Source organism: Cetorhinus maximus, chromosome 20, assembly GCF_964194155.1.
Source record: "Cetorhinus maximus chromosome 20, sCetMax3.hap1.1, whole genome shotgun sequence".
Taxonomy (NCBI): domain Eukaryota; kingdom Metazoa; phylum Chordata; class Chondrichthyes; order Lamniformes; family Cetorhinidae; genus Cetorhinus; species Cetorhinus maximus.
The window spans coordinates 87,133,453-87,152,744 of record NC_135898.1 but is presented as its reverse complement, the minus strand read 5'-3'; the positions used below and the strand labels follow the sequence as shown (position 1 = coordinate 87,152,744).

The following is a 19,292-nucleotide window of genomic DNA, read 5'->3' as shown; positions in this document are numbered from 1 at the left end:
TGCAGTGCCTGGTTAGGATCTGCACTGCGCTGTCTGAGTGTGTGGTGGAGGCAGATACAATTAGAGTTTCAAAAGGGAATTGGAAGTAAAAAATGTACAGGGCTATGGTGAAAGGGCAGGAGAGTGTCAAGGTGGGTTGATCTTGCAGAGAACTGGCATGGTCTCAATGGCCTCTTTCTGTGCCATAACCATGCCTGAACGTCTTTATCACCCCTCAAGCTTTTTTTTTTGCCTGGAGAACAGATCCCCAGCCTGTTAAATCATTCTCATGGGTATAATTGATCTATTCTGGTTTCATCCCTGCAAATCTTTTTTTGCATCTTCTCCAGTGTCTCTATATCTGAAGATGTGTCGTACGGGCTCGAAACATTAACTCTGTTTCCCCCAGCACAGATGCTGCCAGACCTGCTGAGTTTTCCCAGCATTTTCTGATTTTTATCTCTATAGCCTTGTTTCCCATTCCATTCACTTATAGTGAAACTCAGTGATGTGAACACAAGGTTGTAATCTAATGGAACAGGTGGATGATTCCTTGAATCAGGAGATTCTGTTATAAGAAGTGATTTGAAATCACCACGACATGGCACCATGGATAAACACATGGCTTCATATTTTAATGAAATAAGGATGGTACTTGGCTTCATTCCTAGGTTGAACCAAGTTACACAACATCTGTGGGGATGACAATGGCCGGAGGTGTTGATAACATTGGCCTTAGTGGACCTAAACAAGAGCAGCGGTAACTATTTATATTCATATGTTGCCTTTAACATGTTAAGCACATCGAGATGTTTCATTAAGAGCATTATAAAACAAAATCTAACACCTTGCCAGATAAGGAGGTCAGATGGTCAAAGAGGTCAGTTTTAAGGAGTAGTCTTAGAGGAGGAAAGAGAGATAGAGATGGAGAGGTGAAGGGAGGGAATTCCAAAACTTAGGGTCTATGCGGCTAAAGGTACATCCACCAATGGCGGAGCAATTAAATTCGGGAATGCTCAAGAGACCAGAATTAGAGGGGCACAGATATCTCGGAGGGTTGAAGGGCTGGAGGAGACTACAGAGATTGGAGGGTGGTGGGGCTGGAGAGTGAGGCCATGGAGGAATTTGAAAACAAGAAGAAGAATTTTAAAATCAAGATGTTGCTTGACTGGGAGGGAGTGAGCGCGCACAGTGGGTGATAGGGGCTTGGTGTAAGTTAAGACCCAGGCAGCAGAGGTTTGGATGACCTCCAGTTTACAGAGGGTAGAATGTGTGAGACCAGTGAGGAGTGTGCTGGAATTGTCAAGTCTAGAGGTAACAAAGACATGAGTGAGAGTTTCAGCAGCAGATGAGCTTAGACAAGGGCAAAGTGAAGCCATGTTACAGAGAAGGAAATAGGTGGTCCTAGTGATGGCGTGAATAGGAACATAGGAAATAGGAGCAGGAGTAGGCCATTCGGCCCCTTGAGCCTGCTCTACCATTCAGCTAGATCATGGCTGATCTTTTACTTCAACGCCATTTTCCTGCACTATCCCCATATCTCTTGATGTCTTTAATATTTAGAAATCTATCAATCTCTGCCTTTAATTTACTTAATGACTGAGCCGCCACAGCCCTCTGGGGTAGAGAATTCCAAACATCGACCACGCTCTGATTCACCCCCTCATTCAGCCCTAAATGGCTGACCTCTTAAGATGTGGCTGGGGGAAGCTCACCTTGGGGTCAAATGTTGACACCAAGGTCATGAACCATCTGGTTTAACCTCAGACTGTTGCCAGGGAGAGGGATGGAGTCAGCAGCTAGGGAATGGAGTTTGGAGTGGGTTCTGAAAACAATGCCTTCAATCTTCTTAATATTTGATTGGAGAAAGTTTTTGCTCACCTGATACTGGATGTTGGGTAAGCAGTCTGAAAACGTCACAACTGTCGAGAGAGGTGATGGTGAGGTAGAACCGGGTGCCATTAGCGTAAATGTGAATGTTAACACTGGGCTTTCGGACAAAGTCGCCAAGGGGCCGCATTTAATGAGACTGAGGACGGGTGGGGAGCAAGGTTAGATCCTTGGCGGAAACCAGAGGTAATGGTGCAGACATTTAAATAAAGCTAGCAAGGTTTTCCTACTCATGGTTATCCTCTCAGCTGGAAGTATGCATGTAGCTATTGAGAAAGTGTATGTAGCTTCTAGTGTTAGTAAGAAAATCAAAACTTAATTTAAAAAGAACAATTGCAATCTACCACTTCACAAAGCAGGTAATTATGATAATCTCTACGAATAGCATCATCCTGTTCCCTGTTATATTCTAGCTGTCAAAATGAGTTAATTGAGGTCCTAACGTACGTAGTAAATTATGAGTTGCTGAATGGCTGTTAATCTTGAATTTAGCTCTCATGGTTAATGAATTCATCTGAATCACTTGGTTAAATTGTAGCCTTATTGCTCTCTTGTACCTTTGCTAAGTTCAATGGCATGCTTTCTTTGCCTTACTGTGTAGGGGATTGTGTTTATTTTTTTTGCACCAGATCGCAATTGTTGACTTATAGACGTTTGCTGCACAGAAAGAGGCCATTTAGCCCATCATGCCTATATCAGCTTATATTGCTAGAGCAATCCAGAATTGAGCACTCTACTCTTTCCTGCAACATTTTTCTGCATCAAGTGTCTCTCCACTTTATCCTGTAAAGGTCACAGGCTCTCCGTTCAACCACTCCGTGACAAAGCATTTCCCCTATCACTAGAGAAAAAGTACTAGAGAAACTAATGGGGCTGAAGGCCAATAAGTCCCCTGGACCTGATAGATTGCATCCTAGGATATTGAAGGAAGTGGCTACAGAGATGGTGGATGTATTGGTGGCAACCTTCCAAGAACCCTTAGATTCTGGGAAAGTCCCAGAGGATTGGAAAACTGCCAATGTAACATTCTTATTTGAAAAGGGAGGGAGACAAAAAAACAGGTGACTATAGGCCAGTTAGTTTAACATCTGTCATTGGAAAAATGTTAGATTCTATTAGCAGAGCATTTAGAAATACATAATCTAATCAAGCAGAGTCAGCATGGCTTCATGAAGGGCAAATCATGCCTAACAAATTTATTAGAATTCTTTGAGGAGATAACAAGCAGGATAGATAAAGTGGAACCAGTAGATGTAATATATTTGGATTTCCAAAAGGTGTTCGATAAGGTACTGCACATAAGGGTACTTAATAAGATAAGAGCTCCAGGTATTGGGGGTAGTATATTAGCATGGATAGAGGATTGGCTAACTAATAGAAGACAGAGAGTTGGAATAAGGGGAGCATTTACTGGATGGTAACTTGTAACTAGTGGAGTGCCACAGGGATCAGTGCTGGGGCCTCAATTATTTACAATATATATTAACGACTTGGATGAGGGAAGTGAATGTACTATCGCCAAGTTTGCGGATGACACAAAAATAGGTGGGAAGGCAAGTGGTGAGGATGACACAAAGAGTCTACAGAGGGATATAGACAGGTTAAGTGAGTGGGCAAAAACTTGGTAGATGGAATATAATGTGGGAAAATGTGAGGTTATGCACTTTGGCAGGAAGAATAGAAGAGCTGAATATTAATTTAAATGGAGAAAGACTGAAGAAAGCTGCAGCACAGAGGGATTTGGGAGTCCTTGTGCATGAATCACAAAAAGCTAGCGCACAAATTCAGCAAGTAATAGGAAAGGCAAATCGAATGTTATTTCAAAGGGAATGGAGTTTAAAAATGGGGAAGCCTTGCTAAAACTATACAAGGCACTAGTTAGACCACAGCTAGAATACTGTGAAGTTTTGGTCCCCTTATCTAAGTGAAGATATACTGGCATTGGAGGCAGTCTAGAGAAGGTTCACTAGGTTGATCCTGGGTATGGAGGGATTTCCTTATGAGGAGAGGTTGAGTAGGTTGAGCCTATACTCATTGGAGTTTAGAAGAATGAGAGGGGACCTTATTGAAATATATGAGATTCTTAGGGGGCTTGACAGGGTAGACGCTGAGAGGTTGTTTCCCCTTGTGGGAGACTCTAGGTCCAGAGGACATACTCTCAGAGTAAGGAGTCACCTGTTTAAGACAGAGATGAGGAGGAATTTCTTCTCTGAGGGTAGTGAATCTGTGAAATTCTTTGCCGCAGAGGACGGTAGAGGCTGGGTCATTAAGTATATTCAAGGCTGAGATAGACATTTTTAATCAGTAAGGGAATCAAGGGTTATGGAGAAAAAGCAGGAAAGTGGAGGAAGATTATTAGATCAGCCATGATCTCATTGAATGGTGGAGCAGACTCGATGGGTCAAATGGCCTACTTAGAACAATAGAAAAGTTTCAGCACAGAAGGAGGCCATTCAGCCTATCTTGTCCATGCCAGCCCAAGGACACCCAGGTGCCCTTTCTAATCCCACCTTCCTGCACCCGGCCCATAGCCCTGCAGCTTACAGCACTTTAGGTGCAGATCCAGGTACTTTTTAAAAGAGTTTAAAATTTCTGCCTCTACCACCAACTTGGGCAGTGAATTCCAGACACCCGCTACCCTCTGTATAAAAAAGTTCTTCCTCATGTTCCCCCTACACCTTATGCCACTTATCTTGAATCTATGTCCCCTGGTTCTAGAATTCTCCACCAAGGGAAACAATTTTATCCTGTCCACTCTATCTATTCCCCTCATAATTTTGTACACCTCAATCAAGTCACCTCTCAGCCTTCTTTGTTCTAAGGAAAATAACCCCAACCTATCCAATCTCTCCTCGTAGCTACTCTTTTCTAACCCTGGCAACATTCTTGTAAACCTCCTCTGCACTCTCTTCAGAGCTATTACGTCCTTCCTGTAATGTGACCAGAACTGCACCAATACTCCAGTTGTGATCTCACCAGTGTTTTATACAATTCCAACATTATATCCTTACTTTTATATTCTATACCTCTGCCAATGAAGGAGAGCATTCCATGTGCCTTCTTTACAACCTTGTCTACTTGAACTGCTGCCTTCAGGGACCTGTGTATTTGTACGCCAAGATCTCTCGCTTCATCTACCCCTCTTAGTATATTCCCATTTATTGTGTAATCCCTGTAAATGTTGGACCTCCCTAAATGTATGACCACACACTTCTCTATGTTAAAATCCATCTGTCACTTTATCGCCCACTCCACCAACCCATCTATATCATTTTGGAGATTATGGCTATCCTCTACACTATCCACTACTCAGCCAATCTTTGTGTCATCTGCAAATTTCCCAATCGTGCCCCCCACGTTCAAGTCCAAATCGTTAATATATAACACAAACAGCAAGGGTCCCAACACCGAGTGCTGTGGAACACCACTTGAGACAACTTTCCATTTGCAAGGGCATCCATCGACCATTACCCTTTGTTTCCTGTTCCAAAGTCAACCTTTTATCCAGTTTGCCACATTACCCTGAATCCCATGGGCTTTTACTTTCCTGACCAATCTGCCATGTAGGACCTTGTCAAATGCCTTGCTAAAATCCATGTACACAACATCCACTGCATCATTCATCAACCCTTCTTGTCACTTCCTCAAAGAATTCAATCAAATTTGTGAGGCAAGACCTTCCTTTAACAAATCCATGCTGACCATCCCTGACTAGTCCAGGCCTTTCCACATGACAGTTAATCCTATCTCTCAGGATTGATTCTACTAATTTCCTCACCACCAATGTAAGACTAACTGGCCTATAATTGTTTGGCATTTCCTTTGATCCCTTTTTAAACAATGGAACTATGTTTGCATTTCTCCAGTCTTCCGGTACCTCCCCTGTATCTAGTGAAGATTGGAAAATCATCCTCAGAGCATCTGCTATCTCCTCCTTGACTTCCTTCAGTAGCCTTGGAAACAATCCATCTGGTGACTTATCAACTTTCAAGGATTTCAACCCTTCGAGTACTTCCTCTCTCTTTATGACTATCCCATCCAATATCTCACAGTGTTCCTCCTGGACTACTGTATCTACATCCTCCCTTTCCTTTGTAATCACGGAGACAAAATATTCATTCAAAACCCTTCCCACAGCCTCTGCATCTACACACAAGTTTCCATCTTCATCTCTGATAGGTCCCACTTTTTCCTTAACTAACCTTTTAGCATTAATGTATTGGTAAAACATCTTTGGGTTATCTTTAACTTTACTTGCTAATCTTTTTTCATGCCCTCTCTTTGATTTCCTTGTTTCCTTTTGTACTTCGTCCCTGCACTTCCTATATTTGTCTAGGCTATCTGCAGTGCTTAGTTCTTTGTGCCTATTGTACGCTTTCTTTTTCTGTTTGATTCTCCTACATTTTATGGTCTGTTCCAGCAACTCTGACTGAAGACAATTATGTCCTTAAACCCTCTGTTAAAGACAAACATTTTATCATTTGAATAAAGCTGTAATAAACTTCCCCTTGACCTTCTTTGCTCCTGTGTAAATCTCAAATCTCTCATTACAACTATTGTTCCTGATCCCGCATATAATCCTACAGGCATGTACCCTATAGCTTTATGTCCTTTCAACATGGAGCATCCAAAGCTGAATTAATCACGTTAATTGTGGCCTAATGATGATTATGCCCTTACTCTTATCCTATATTGCCTCAGTTAGAAGATGCACAATGCTTTTGCCCTGTTTTTTTGAGGCATTATATATTCCTGCTTGCACTTTCGATGAACTATGAATGTCCCAGTTGTCTCTTCACACACAAATGACTTCCTATTGTGTTTATATTAGCATTCTGTACACACGCGCGCGCACACACTATTATAGAAAAGTTACTTTGAAAGATGTCTGTTTTTTAGTTTTTCGAATATTTTGGCACACGATGACTCTATCTGGCTAAACTTTGGTGGAAGAACCAACTGATTGTAATGGTAACAGAAATGGAGTGACAGCCGCAGAATCATAAACCCAACAATTATAAACCCGACAAAAACCTATGTTATGTAGTAAATGGTTGGGCTTTTATGGGAAAACCCATTAACTTTTAATAAAATAAAAGCAAAATACTGTGGATGCTGGAAATCTGAAACAAAAACAGAAAATGCTGGAAAAACTCAGGTGTAACAGCATCTGTGGAGAGAAAAATAGAGTTAATGTTTCGAGTCCCTATGACTCTTCAGAGCTAAAGAGAGGTAAAAATGTGATGAAATTTATACTGTTTAAGGGATGTGGAGCAGGTGAAGCTGGATAGAAGGCCAGTGATAGGTGGGGGCAAAGGAGAGATTGACAAAGATGTCATGAACTAAAGGACTAAGGGAGTGTTAATGTTAGTGGTAAGAGCTAAAGGTGGTGCTGATGGTAGCATTAAGCTCAGAAAGCAGAATGTGATAATAGCAGGATAAGGGTAAGCACTCTGAAAAGAACAACATGAGAAAGTGATAGATGGTCCCTGTGGGGGTGGGTTGGGGGAGTGGATGGTGGTGGGGGAAAAAAGATCGAAAATAGGATAAAAGGTGGGGATAAAACAATGAATAAATGAATAAAAATGAAAATAAATAAAAATAATAATGCGGATAAAAAATTAAAAATACAAAAATAAAAATGAATATTGAAAAAAGGGAGTGAAAAGGGGTGAGGATAGGAGAGAGAGTCCATGACCTTAAGTTGTTGAACTCAATATTCAGTCTGGAAGGCTGTAAAGTGCCTAGTCAGAAGATGAGGTGCTGTTCCTCCAGTTTGCGTTGAGCTTCACTGGAACAATGCAGCAAGCCAAGGACGGACATGTGGGTATGAGAGCAGGGTGGAGTGTTGAAATGGCAAGCGACATGGAGGTCTGGGCAATGCTTGCAGACAGACCGAAGGTGTTCCGCAAAGCGGTCACCCAGTCTGCGTTTGGTCTCTCCAATGTAGAGGAGACCGCATTGGGAGCAGCGGATGCAGTAGACTAAATTGAGGGAAGTGCAAATGAAGCGCTGCTGGGGGAAAGGGATGCTTTCAGATAGGGAGAGGTCAAATGGCGGTGCATGGCACTGAGTGTGGATCTCAGGATGGCGAGAACAGCAGTCTGAGGAACGTTGTATGTCCCGGAGATACCTGTAATCCTGGGTGGATTACTTATGATGAAACTTGCATGTATGTGGTGCTCTATCATGTCTCAACATCTCGCCAAAGTGCTTCACATCCTGCGGATTACTTGTGAAGTACAGTGACAGCTGTTGAGGCAAGCAGACTGGGCACAGCAAGATCCCACAAGAGTTGTTGAATGATCAGTGGTGAATTTTTGTTTCTAAACTTTGGGTGGGTTGTAAATTTCCTAGCAGGAAGTGTTAGGTATTTGCTCTTTCTTTCCATTTTTTTGTTTGTATAGCAACGGACCCAAAGCGTCCTGCTCCCTTTTTAGTTCCAACTCAAACAGGAGTCACTGAATAGCATGTAAGTACTGGCATATAGTACATGTGTATGTACCACTGAGTAACTCCCACTAGATGTGTCAGGGAGTGTCTGGTTCCTGAACAGCCTATATATACACACCCAGGCCAGGGAATAACAGCAATCTTTCTGGAGACAAAAGCAAAATACTGCAGGTACTGGAATTATGAAATAAAAATAGAAAATGATGGAAATACACAGTAGGTCAGGCTGTGGAGAGAGGAAAACAGAATTAATGTTTCAGGTCTGTGACCTTTTCACAGAACCCTAGTTATATTTTACCTTTTAAAGTAGTAAAACATCCCAAGGCACTTCACAGGAGAGCTAAAAAAACCAAAATCTGACACTGAATCACATAAATTGGTATTAGGGCAGGTGGCCATAAACTTGGTCAAAGAGGCAGGTTTTAAGGAGTATCTTAAAAACAGGAAGAGAAGTGGAGCGTTTTAGGAAGGGCATTCCAAACCTTAAAGCCTTGGCCGCTGAACGCACATCAACCAATGGTGGAGCGATTTAAAGTCGGGGATGGTGAGGAAGGCCGGAAGTACATGCATAAATACATACACACACCAGGAATGCAACAGATGTAAGTGTTTTATTCAGTAACTCATAGCCTGGGCTATGCTGAGGCCAGCCTGTTCCCCACACTTCTGCTTTATTGGAATGGGCCAGCCCCAACACAGCTCACATATTGGACGTGTGTTGTTGCTGGTCTGTTTTGGATGAATGCCACACCATACGGTGTATTTAATCACAAGGCTCTGTCCTTTAGCTTTAAAAAAAACAAGAAATATATTTGTCTGCCAGGACTGGAATGTGAATTTCTAGCTTGCTGGCAGATATGCAGTGAAGGTAAAGTTGTCTCACGCCAAATCATGACTGATTTTTTTTTTTTGTAAAAATATACTTTATTCATAAAAATCTTCAATCACATTCAAAACCATTTCAAAAACAACATTACAAGGGTACAATCCAGGTTAAACTTTTACAAAATGTATCACCAGGTGCATCAGTACAAACAATATTACAGTCATTTACAGCCTTTCATTTTGATCTGTACAGCCCGAGGGGCTCTAAACAGTTCCCAGTCTCTCGGTGCGCTGTGGTAGAAAGGTCTTAGACAGCGACCCTTCCCCATTGCGCCTTTGCGGCAGCTGCCCCAAGCTTTAGTGCGTCCCTCAGCACGTAGTCCTGGACTTTGGATTGTGCCAGTCCGCAACAATCGGTCGGGGACAAATCTTTGTGCTGGAAGACCAACAAGTTTCGGGCAGACCAAAGCGCGTCTTTCACCGAGTTGATGATCCTCCAGCTGCAGTTGATGTTTGTCTCGGTGTGTGTCCCTGGGAACAGCCCGTAGAGCACAGAGTCCTGTGTCACAGAACTGCTCGGGATGAACCTCGACAGCAACCACTGCATCTCTCTCCAGACTTTCTTTGCAAAGGCACAATCCACAAGGAGGTGAACAACGGTCTCTTCCCCACCACAGCCACCTCGAGGGCATCGTGCAGAGGGGGTGAGACTCCTGGCGTGTAGGAAGGATCTGACGGGGAGGGCCTTTCTCACCACCAGCCAAGCTACGTCTTGGTGCTTGTTGGAAAGTTCTGGCGATGAGGCATTCTGCCAAATGACTTTGACAGTCTGCTCGGGGAACCATCCCACAGGGTCCACCCTCTCCTTATCCCTCAGGGCCTCTAGGACGTTACGTGCTGACCACTGCCTGATGGACTTGTGGTCAAAGGTGTTTTTCTGCATAAATTTTTCCACCAGGGACAGGTGGTACGGCACGGTCCAACTACTTGGAGCGTTCCGCGGCAGCGTGGCCAGACCCATCCTTCGCAACACCGGGGACAGGTAGAACCTCAGCACGCAGTGACACTTGGTGTTTGCGTACTGAGGGTCTACGCACCGCTTGATGCAGCCGCACACAAAGGTGGCCATCAGTATGAGGGCGATGTTGGGCACGTTTTTTCCCCCTTTATCTAGAGGCTTGTACATCGCGTCCCTGCAGACACGATCCATTTTCGACCTCCAGATAAAGCGGAAGATGGCTCGAGTGATCGCCATCGCGCAGGAGTGTGGAATGGGCCAGACCTGCGCCACGTACAGCAACAGCGAGAGTACCTCACACCTGATGACCAGGTTCTTACCCGCAATGGAGGGCTGAGATTAAACTTGTAACATTGAAATCAGGAATCTTACATGAATACCCACTTTTTTGATGTTACAAGATCTAGCTACTATAATTATCAACCTGTCAATGTTTTAATGATTTGAAATGAAGACTGGTTGGCTTTTTTTTGCCATTCTGCATCATCTCTTTCCCTCCTGAAGGTCTACGTTCTCTTGTGTGGGTGGAAATGTTGAGCATTCAGATGTTACTGTGAGAAAGTCGAGCCATGTTTTAATGATATGCACACCGTGTAGTGATTTGCAACAAAAAGACTGGCTGGGATTTTTTGGATCTAAGCACATTCTAACTGTTGTATGATCACCACACCCCCCCCTGTCCCAAATTGGCACAGAAGGAGGCTATTTGGCCCATTGATTCCATGCTAGCTCTCTGTATCACAATCCAGCAAGTCCCATTCGCCCCACTTGGTCCCTGTAGCCCTGCGAGTTAATTTCCCTCAAATGCCCATCCGATTTCCTTTCAAAATCGTTCCACCATCCTCTAGGCAGTGAGTTCTAGGTCATTACCATAAGTTCTTCCTCTCATCCCACCCCTGTGTCTCCTACTCAAAATCTTAAAACTGTGTTCCCAGTCCTGGTACGATCAGCTAATGGGAACAGCTTTTCTTGGTCTATCATTGACTGGACCTGGTTGCAACATCTAGTCGTGGCCTAACCAGAGCTTTATAAAGGTTTAGCATAACTTCCCTGCTTTTGTACTCAATGCCTCGATTTATGAAGCCCACGATCCCATATGCATTGCTGGCTACCCTCTCAAAATGTCATGCCACCATACCGAGAGTTAACTAGGTACAAACCAGTGACTGAGCTTGGTCTGTCTGATGGTAGTTCATTTACTCACTGAACCACTAAGAGCTGGGGCAGTGGAGGGCTACTGTTAGATATTTAGAACAAACCATTTGTTATTAAGCAGTGCCTCAAGGACTATTGATACAATAGGAGAGGCAGTGGCATAGTGGTATTGTCACTGGGCTAGTATTCCAGAGACCTAGGGTTCGAATCCCACCACAGGCAGATGGTGAAATTTGAATTCAATAAAATTCTTGAATTACAAGTCTGATGTTGAACGTTGCAGATGTTGTAAAAACCCATCTGGTGTCTGTACACGTGACGCTTAGCAATGTGACTCTTAAAAATGCCCTCTAAACAAGGGCGATTTGGGGGTGGGATGGGCAACAAATAAAATAAATTAAGGTACTCTGGAGGCACTGCCCAATAAGTGTAGAAATGTGATAGGATATTGTGTCTCACTTGCCCGTGTAAAGTTAAACAGTATCTAGTTTAATAATCACAAAATTTTTATATAGCCTTTAGGATGGCTTTAGGATGCCATTAAAGTACCTGAATTTGAATTGTAACGTAGGAAATGTGGCAGCCAAATGGTACACAACTATTTCCCACAATCAGGAATGTTATAATGACAGGTAATCTCTTTTTAATAATGTTGATTGAGGGACAAATATTGACTAGGACATCGGGCGAACTCCCTTGCCCATTGTTGAAATCGTTACATATTTTGCTCCCATCGGAAAGGGCAGGTGGGACCACGGTATACAGTCTCTTTCAAAAAGGTGGCACCTCCAACAGAGCAGCAGTCCCTCAGTACTGCTATGGAGCATCAGCCGAAATTTCTGTGCTGAAGTCCTGGAGTGGGATTTGAACCACCACCTCCTGTTTAGGAGGTGACAGTGCAACCAACTAAATCATGGCTGACACAATGTTAAATGTGCTACAATTTTTTGAGTGTAAAATCCACATTATCTTTGTTGGGTTGATTTCTCCCCCAACCCCACTATGTTCTCCTTCAATAGATGTTTTTGAGTAATTTCTTCATTACTTTTTCTGACTTCTTGATTTTACAGATAACTTTGAGAAGATGGATGAAAATGCCATGGAATGTGATGAAGCTCCTCAGACAAATGGAGAAAGGAATCAAATTAAACTCTCCTCCATACAGGTGAAAAACAACTCCGTGAAACTTGTAAACGCCCACTTAATGGAATTTTCTATCAAAGGATTACATCATCTGGGGCTGTGGGCCTGATGGGGGAAAATAGGGTTAGCTCCTGGAGTGGGTTTGATGGGGGGTTGTGATGAGTCCAGAGGATGCCTGGGCTGAGGTTGAGTAGGGGAGATTGGAGAGAGAACCCGGGAGGACCATGACTCGGTCTGCCATTGAGAATTCCTCAGCTGCAGTTTCTATATGGAGGGGACTTCCGATTTGTGTACCCTATTAGACGCAGATTTAATCTCTGACAACGCTTAGGATGAAATATTTTAGTCATTGAAAATGAAAATAAGAAGAGAGAGAAAAATATTTGCCTTCCGTGACCTTAGGATACCCCAAAGCCCTTCACAGCCAATTAAATACTTTTGAAATGTAGTCACTTTTATAATGTAGGAAAGAGGCACAGCCAATTAGTGCACAGCAAGCTCCCACAAACAGCAATGTGATAATGACCCAGGTGATCTGTTTTGGTGACATTAGCTGAGGTATAAATATTGCCAGAACATTGGGGAGAACTCCCCTGCTTTTCTTCGAAATAGTGCCATGGGATCTGTTACATCCACCTGAGAGGGCAGGCAGGGTCTTACTTTAAAGTCTTACCTCAAAGACTTGGTCTGAACACAATTAGCATTCGTTTTTTTTCCTTCATACGAACAAAACAACAGAAGTAGGCCATTTGGCCCCTCGAGCCTGGTCTGCCATTCAATAAGATCATGGATGATCTGTTTGTGTTTCGAGTTCTACATTCCCATCTACCCCCGATTAGCCTTTGATTCCCTTGCCTAACAAGAATCTATCTAACCCAGCCTTAAAAATATTCAGTGACCCCACCTCCATGACCTTCTGAGGCAGAAAGTCCCAAAAGTCGCACAACCCTCTAGGAGAAAAAAGTTCTCCTATCTCTGACCTATAAGGGCAACCCCTAAAGGAAACATCTTTTCCACATCCACCTTGTCAAGACCGTTCAGGATCTTATATACTTCAAACAAGTCACCCCTCATTCTTCTAAACTCCAGTGGAAACAAGCCCAGTCTGTCCAACCTATCCTCAGGTATCAATCTAGCAAGCCTCCTTTGAACCGACTCCATGCATTTACATCATCCCTAAAACAAGGAGACTAAAGCTGCACACAGTATTCGAGATGTGGTCTTACCAATGCCCTGTATAACTGAAGCATAACATCCTTACTTTTATGTTCAATTCCTCACATCATAAAGGATATTATTCCATTAGCCTTCTAGGTTACATGCTGTACCTGCATACTAACTTTTTGTGACTCATGCACGAGAACACCTAGATCCCTCTGCATCTCAGAATTCTGCAGTCATTCTCCATTTAAGTAACACTCTGCTTTTTTATTCTTCCTGCCAAAGTGAACAATTTCACATTTTCCCACGTTATACTCCATCTGCCAGATTTTTGCTCACTCACTCAACTTATCTACATCTGTCTGCAAACTCCTTATGTCTTCTTCACAACATACTTTCCTACCTATCTTTGCGTTGTCTGCAAATTTAGCTACCCTGCCTTTGCTCCCCTCATCTAAGTCATTGATATAAATTGTAAAATGTTGAGGCCCCAGTGCAGACCCCTGCAGGACTCCACTGGTCACATCCTGCCAATCAGACAAAGACCTATTTATGCATACTTTCTGTTTTCTGCCAGCCAACCAATCCTCTATCTAGGCTAATAGGTTATCCCCTACACTGAGCTTTTATTTTCCACAATAACCTTTCATGTGGCACCTTATCAAATGCCTTCTGGAAATCCAAGTACAGCACATCTACAAGCTCTCCTTTATCCACAGCACATGTTAGTCCTTCAAAGAACTCTAATAAATTGATTAAACATGATTTCCCTTCCACAAAACCATGCTGACTCTTCTAAATGCCCAGCTATAACCTCTTTAACGATCGACTGTCAGGGGAAGGTGTTTGAGTTGTCAAGCTAGCTGGCCTGTAGTTTCCAGTTTCCCTCCCTTCTTGAATAGAGAGGTTATATTTGCTACTTCCAGTCTGATGGAACCTTTCCACAATCTAGGGAATTTTGGAAAATTAACATCAATTCATCTACTCCCTCGTTTTTTAAGACCCTAGGATGAAGTCCATCAGGACCCGGAGACTTGTCAGCCCGCAGCTCCATCAGTTTGCTCAGTACCGCTTCCCTAGTGATTGTAATTTCTCCAAGTTCCTCTCTCACCTCCATCTCCTGATTTACAGCTATTACTGGGATGTTTTTTATATCCTCCATAGCGAAGACAGAAGCAAAATATTTGTTCATTTCATCTGCCAATTCCTCATTATCTACTCTTAACTCCCCATCCTCACTCTCCAGAGGACCAACACTCGCTTTACCGACTCTTTGCTTGTTCATGTATTGATTTGTGGCGGAATATTTCTTTGATTAAGACACTGAGTACATTAATAAATGTAATCAGAAAATTCTACAGAAGTTGAAATTTTAAATATTGAAGTATTGCAGTGTTGACAGTGTAATTACCAATATGCATGTAGAACAAATGAAACTGAAATTGCAGACATTGTTAACATGTTCCATATAACAACACACGATAGATGCTTAGCAGTTTACATTTGGGGAACGCACCCAATGTAGCAGAAAAACCTTCCAAGGAGCTTCATAGTTGAGGGCCTGATAGGATCAGGAGCTGAAGTGAGACCAGTGGAGATTGTCAAAGACTCTATCTAAGAGATGGGATTTAAGGTGGAGGGATTTAGGAGGAGAGTTCCATTGTGGATGATGACAATAGCCTAAAGGTTCTTATACCCTGTAGTAAACCTGGAAGGAGGAACTAACAGTAGGAGAGCAGGATTGGAAGAATGGAATGGAATGGAGGGATTTGAGGAGGAAGAGTTTGAAATTGATCTGCTGAAGTATGCTTGACTTTTGGGTCTTTTTAATGCTCTTGTAGACTACTTTTGACACTTGAATTCTTAATAGTCAGCTATTTAGGGACATAGGAAGAGGAAGAGGCCATTTAGCCCCTCGAGCCTGTTCTGCATCATTCAATGAGATCATGGCTGATCAGTGACCTAACTCCATATCCTTTGCCTCATATCCCTTAATACTTTTGATTAACACAAATCTATCAATCTTGGATTTAAAATTAACTGTTGATCTAGCATCAATTGCCATTTACAGAAGAAAGTTCCAAACTCCTCCTCCCCTTCTCATGTAGAAGTGTTTCCTAATTCTGCTCCTGAAAGGTCTGGTTCTAATTTTTAAACTATGTCCCCAGTACTATACTTCCCAACCAGTGTAAATAGTTTCTCTCAATCGGCCCTATCTGTTCCCCTTAATAATTTAAAAACTTTCATCAACTCAGCCCTTAACCTTCTAAATTCCAGGAAATACAACATTAGTTTATGTAATCTCCTTGTAATTTAACTCTTGATGTCCAAGTATCATTCTGATACATTTACACTGCACTCCCTCAAAGGCCAATATAACCTTCTGAAGCACGATGCCCAGAATTGCTCACAGTAACTCCGAATGTGGTCGAATCAGGGCATTGTATAGCTGTCGCATGACTTCTACCCCGAGATATAAAGACCAGTATTCCATTAGTCGTCTTGAGTATTTCCTGTACCTGTTCATGATATTTTAATGATCTGTTTCTAGCTTTTCATCATTTAGAAAGTATCTTATTCTCTCTAAGGTCAAAAGTGGATGACTTCCCAGTTGCCTACATTGAAACCCATTTGCCACAATTTTGCATATTTGCTTAGCCTATCAATATGTCTTTGTAATTTTATGCTTCCAGCTTCACCGCTGACAGTTCCTATCCAGTCATCAGCAAATTTGGATAAGTGGCTTTCTGTCTCTTCATATGTGCCGTTAATAAATATGGTGAATATTTGAGGCCCCAACACACATTCTTGCTGGACACCACTAGTCACATCTTGCCAATTAGAGTACCTGTCCTTATCCCTTCTCTCTGTTTTCTGCTGCTCAAACAACTTCCTAACCAGGTAATATGTCTTCAAATCCTCCAATTAGCTAACAGTCTCTTATGAGGGACTTTATCAGATGCCTTCTGGATGTCCATTTAAGTAACATCCACACACATTCCCCTGTCTATAACTTTAATCACCTCTTCAAAAACTTCGATCAGGTTTATCGTACGAAGACCTACCCTTTACAAATCAATGCTGGCTCTCTCTGGTCAGCTGAACGTTTCCAAGATATTCGGTCTCCCAATCCTTAATCATAGTGTCCAGCAATTTGCTGACAGCAGACATTAGACTAACTCAATGACCCTGGGGCGAAACACCTAGACATTTGCCTAAATCGCAAATTACTGCCACAAGGTAGTTCAATTTACAGTGAAAAAGAATACTATCATTTGGATGCTGAAAACCACAACAGTGCTTAACCAAACTGACATTGTTATGTATGACCAGAATCCTGAAGTGTTGGGGTAGTGTTTGATTTAGGATAGCTCCCTGCTTTACCCCTCTCTCCTTTCTTAAACAGCAGAATGACATCTGCAATTTTCCAATCTAACGTAAGAGTTCCCAATTTGAGAGAGCTTTGGAAAATTATAGTTAGGGCATCTGCAATGTTCTCATTCCCTTCCTTTAAAACTCTGGGATGGAAACCATCTGCTCCTGGGGATTTCTCACTCTTTTTTAGTGCTATTTTTTTATCATTACTGCTATTTTGCTTATGCTAATTTTGGAGAGTCCCTGATTTGATGTTAATTTCCTTAGGAGGTTTGGCATGCTAACCTCTTCCTCTACTGTAAATACTGATGCAAAGTCATTATTCAACATGTTAATCATTTCCTTATTTTCACTGGCGTATCACCATCATCAGTTTTTAAGGGGCCTCACATTGCTCCCGAATGCCCTGTCTGTCCTATTTATTTGGAACCTCCTGTGATGATTTTGATATCCCTGGCCAACTGCTTTTCATATTTTTTGCAGTTTTGGCAAACTTTGCAGTTCTTTGTTTCTCTCTCATTCGCCAGGACGTGTGCTGTTCCAGCTTTCACACACTATTTAACACTCTCTTTCCTTTCCCTTGAGATCTTGATAAGCTTTCAGTAACATTGCCCAGATAATAAAATGGCAAATCCTGTCTTGTAATTGTTTTCATCTGCTGGACTTGACTTGTGCCCTGATAAGACCTGATGCAGGCCTTTGAAAGCAGTGGGAGCTTCACATCAGCCCTTGTATTAGCTTCAAAAGAATTTATGATAGAAAAATGAATAAGCACATATGAAAGTCATATCACGTATCAATGTGTTTGCAGTAGAATTACTTCCACCTAACTCCTCTGAGGGAACACAGTAAGATTCGAATTGTAAATAAGCGAAATCATTGCAAATAATGATTAAAGAACACACTAATTTTTCTTTTGTTGATTTTATTTGAATTGTCTTTACTTGAATGTATTTCATTCTTTCATTGAATAGGAACCTAACTAATATATGCTATCTTGGAAATTCAATCCACTCTCTGTCTTGTTCTCTTGCACTCTCCCGCCGCCCCTTCAGTTGTTCAGGTTGTGGTAACCACACCCATATTGGTAGTCATACTGTATCCATGCAGGGCGATGCACCAACACTTGCATTGTTACCTGAGTCACAGGTAACCACACTACAGATTTGTGGTCAGTATATAGCATAATGTTGGTTTGATGAAAGCACTGTTCTAGTTCTCAGCATTCAAATGATACACTATTTATTCTCACTGTAAATTAAGCTACCTTGTTGGAGTAATTTTGCAATTTAGGCAAATGCTTTGGTGTATCCGCCCAGGGTCATTGAGTTCAGCACTGATGTGGACTGTGAAAGCTTGAAAATAATTGGGACAGGGTAAAACTGCACATGTGGCAGTCGTCAGCCGCTCAGAAACATTTTTTTTTACATAGATTGAGCAAACCATTGCATTGTTTTCTGGATTTAGTAAGGGTCCTGGTGTAGCTGTGTAACTATACAGAGAATTGCAGAGACTTTACGGCACAAAAACCGACCATTTGGCCCAAGTAGTCCAGACCCGGTGTTTATGCTCCACTCATGCCCCCTCCCACCCCTCATCACTAGGTATGAAACTGAGAAAATACCCGGTCAGCTTGAGGAATGCCTGGATTTGTTTCCTGGTTATGGGACAGAGGTCTTCCCTAGTTAGATGCTAATTAGATCGTTGTTTTGCCCTTGACCACACCGGTGATCCAAGTGTTTTGCTTTTGGCCTCGATCGTCACTCTTGCTTTGCTTAACCCGAATGTGTCATTAATGTGTCGGCCGTGGTTCAGTTGGCAGCACTCTCAGTCGAGTCAGCAGAAGCTTGTGGGTTCAAGTCCAACTCCAGGGCTTGAGCACAAAGTCTAGGCTGACACACTAGTGCAGTACTGAGGGAGTGCTGCACTCTCAGAGGTGTTGTCTTTCAGATGAAATGTTAAAACCATTTGCCCTTTTGACTGGACATAATAGATCCCATGGCACTCTTCGAAGAAGATCAGGGGATCTATCCCTGGTGTCCTGGTCAATATTTATCCCACAATCGCTATCACAAAAAAACTGATTATCTCATTATCTTTTTGCTGTATGTGGGAGCTTGCTGTGTCCAAATTGGTTGCCACATTTCCTACATTACAACAGTGCACTTCACTGGCCGCAAGAGGACTTTGGGACGTTGAATGGTTGTCAAAGGCACTATAGAAATGCAAGTTTTTCTTTAATATGTTGTGAGATGTTTATCCCATTCTGGCTAAATATGGCTTTGTCATCATG

The 19,292-nt window shown here is 42.4% G+C and overlaps 1 protein-coding gene across 2 annotated transcripts in view; it reads left to right on the top strand.

The window, feature by feature from the left end:
* LOC144694550 (uncharacterized) overlaps positions 1-19,292 on the top strand; it is a 188,531-nt gene that overhangs the window by 21,510 nt on the left and 147,729 nt on the right. Inside the window, exons 1-2 of one of the 2 annotated variants that reach the window (XM_078565108.1) lie at positions 5,978-8,924; positions 12,391-12,485. In XM_078565108.1, the coding sequence (XP_078421234.1) occupies positions 8,864-8,924; positions 12,391-12,485 (156 nt within the window). In that variant the 5' untranslated portion in view covers positions 5,978-8,863. Of the gene's footprint in view, positions 1-5,977; positions 8,925-12,390; positions 12,486-19,292 lie in introns of those variants that run through there. The other variant, XM_078565109.1, reaches the window with a different exon arrangement.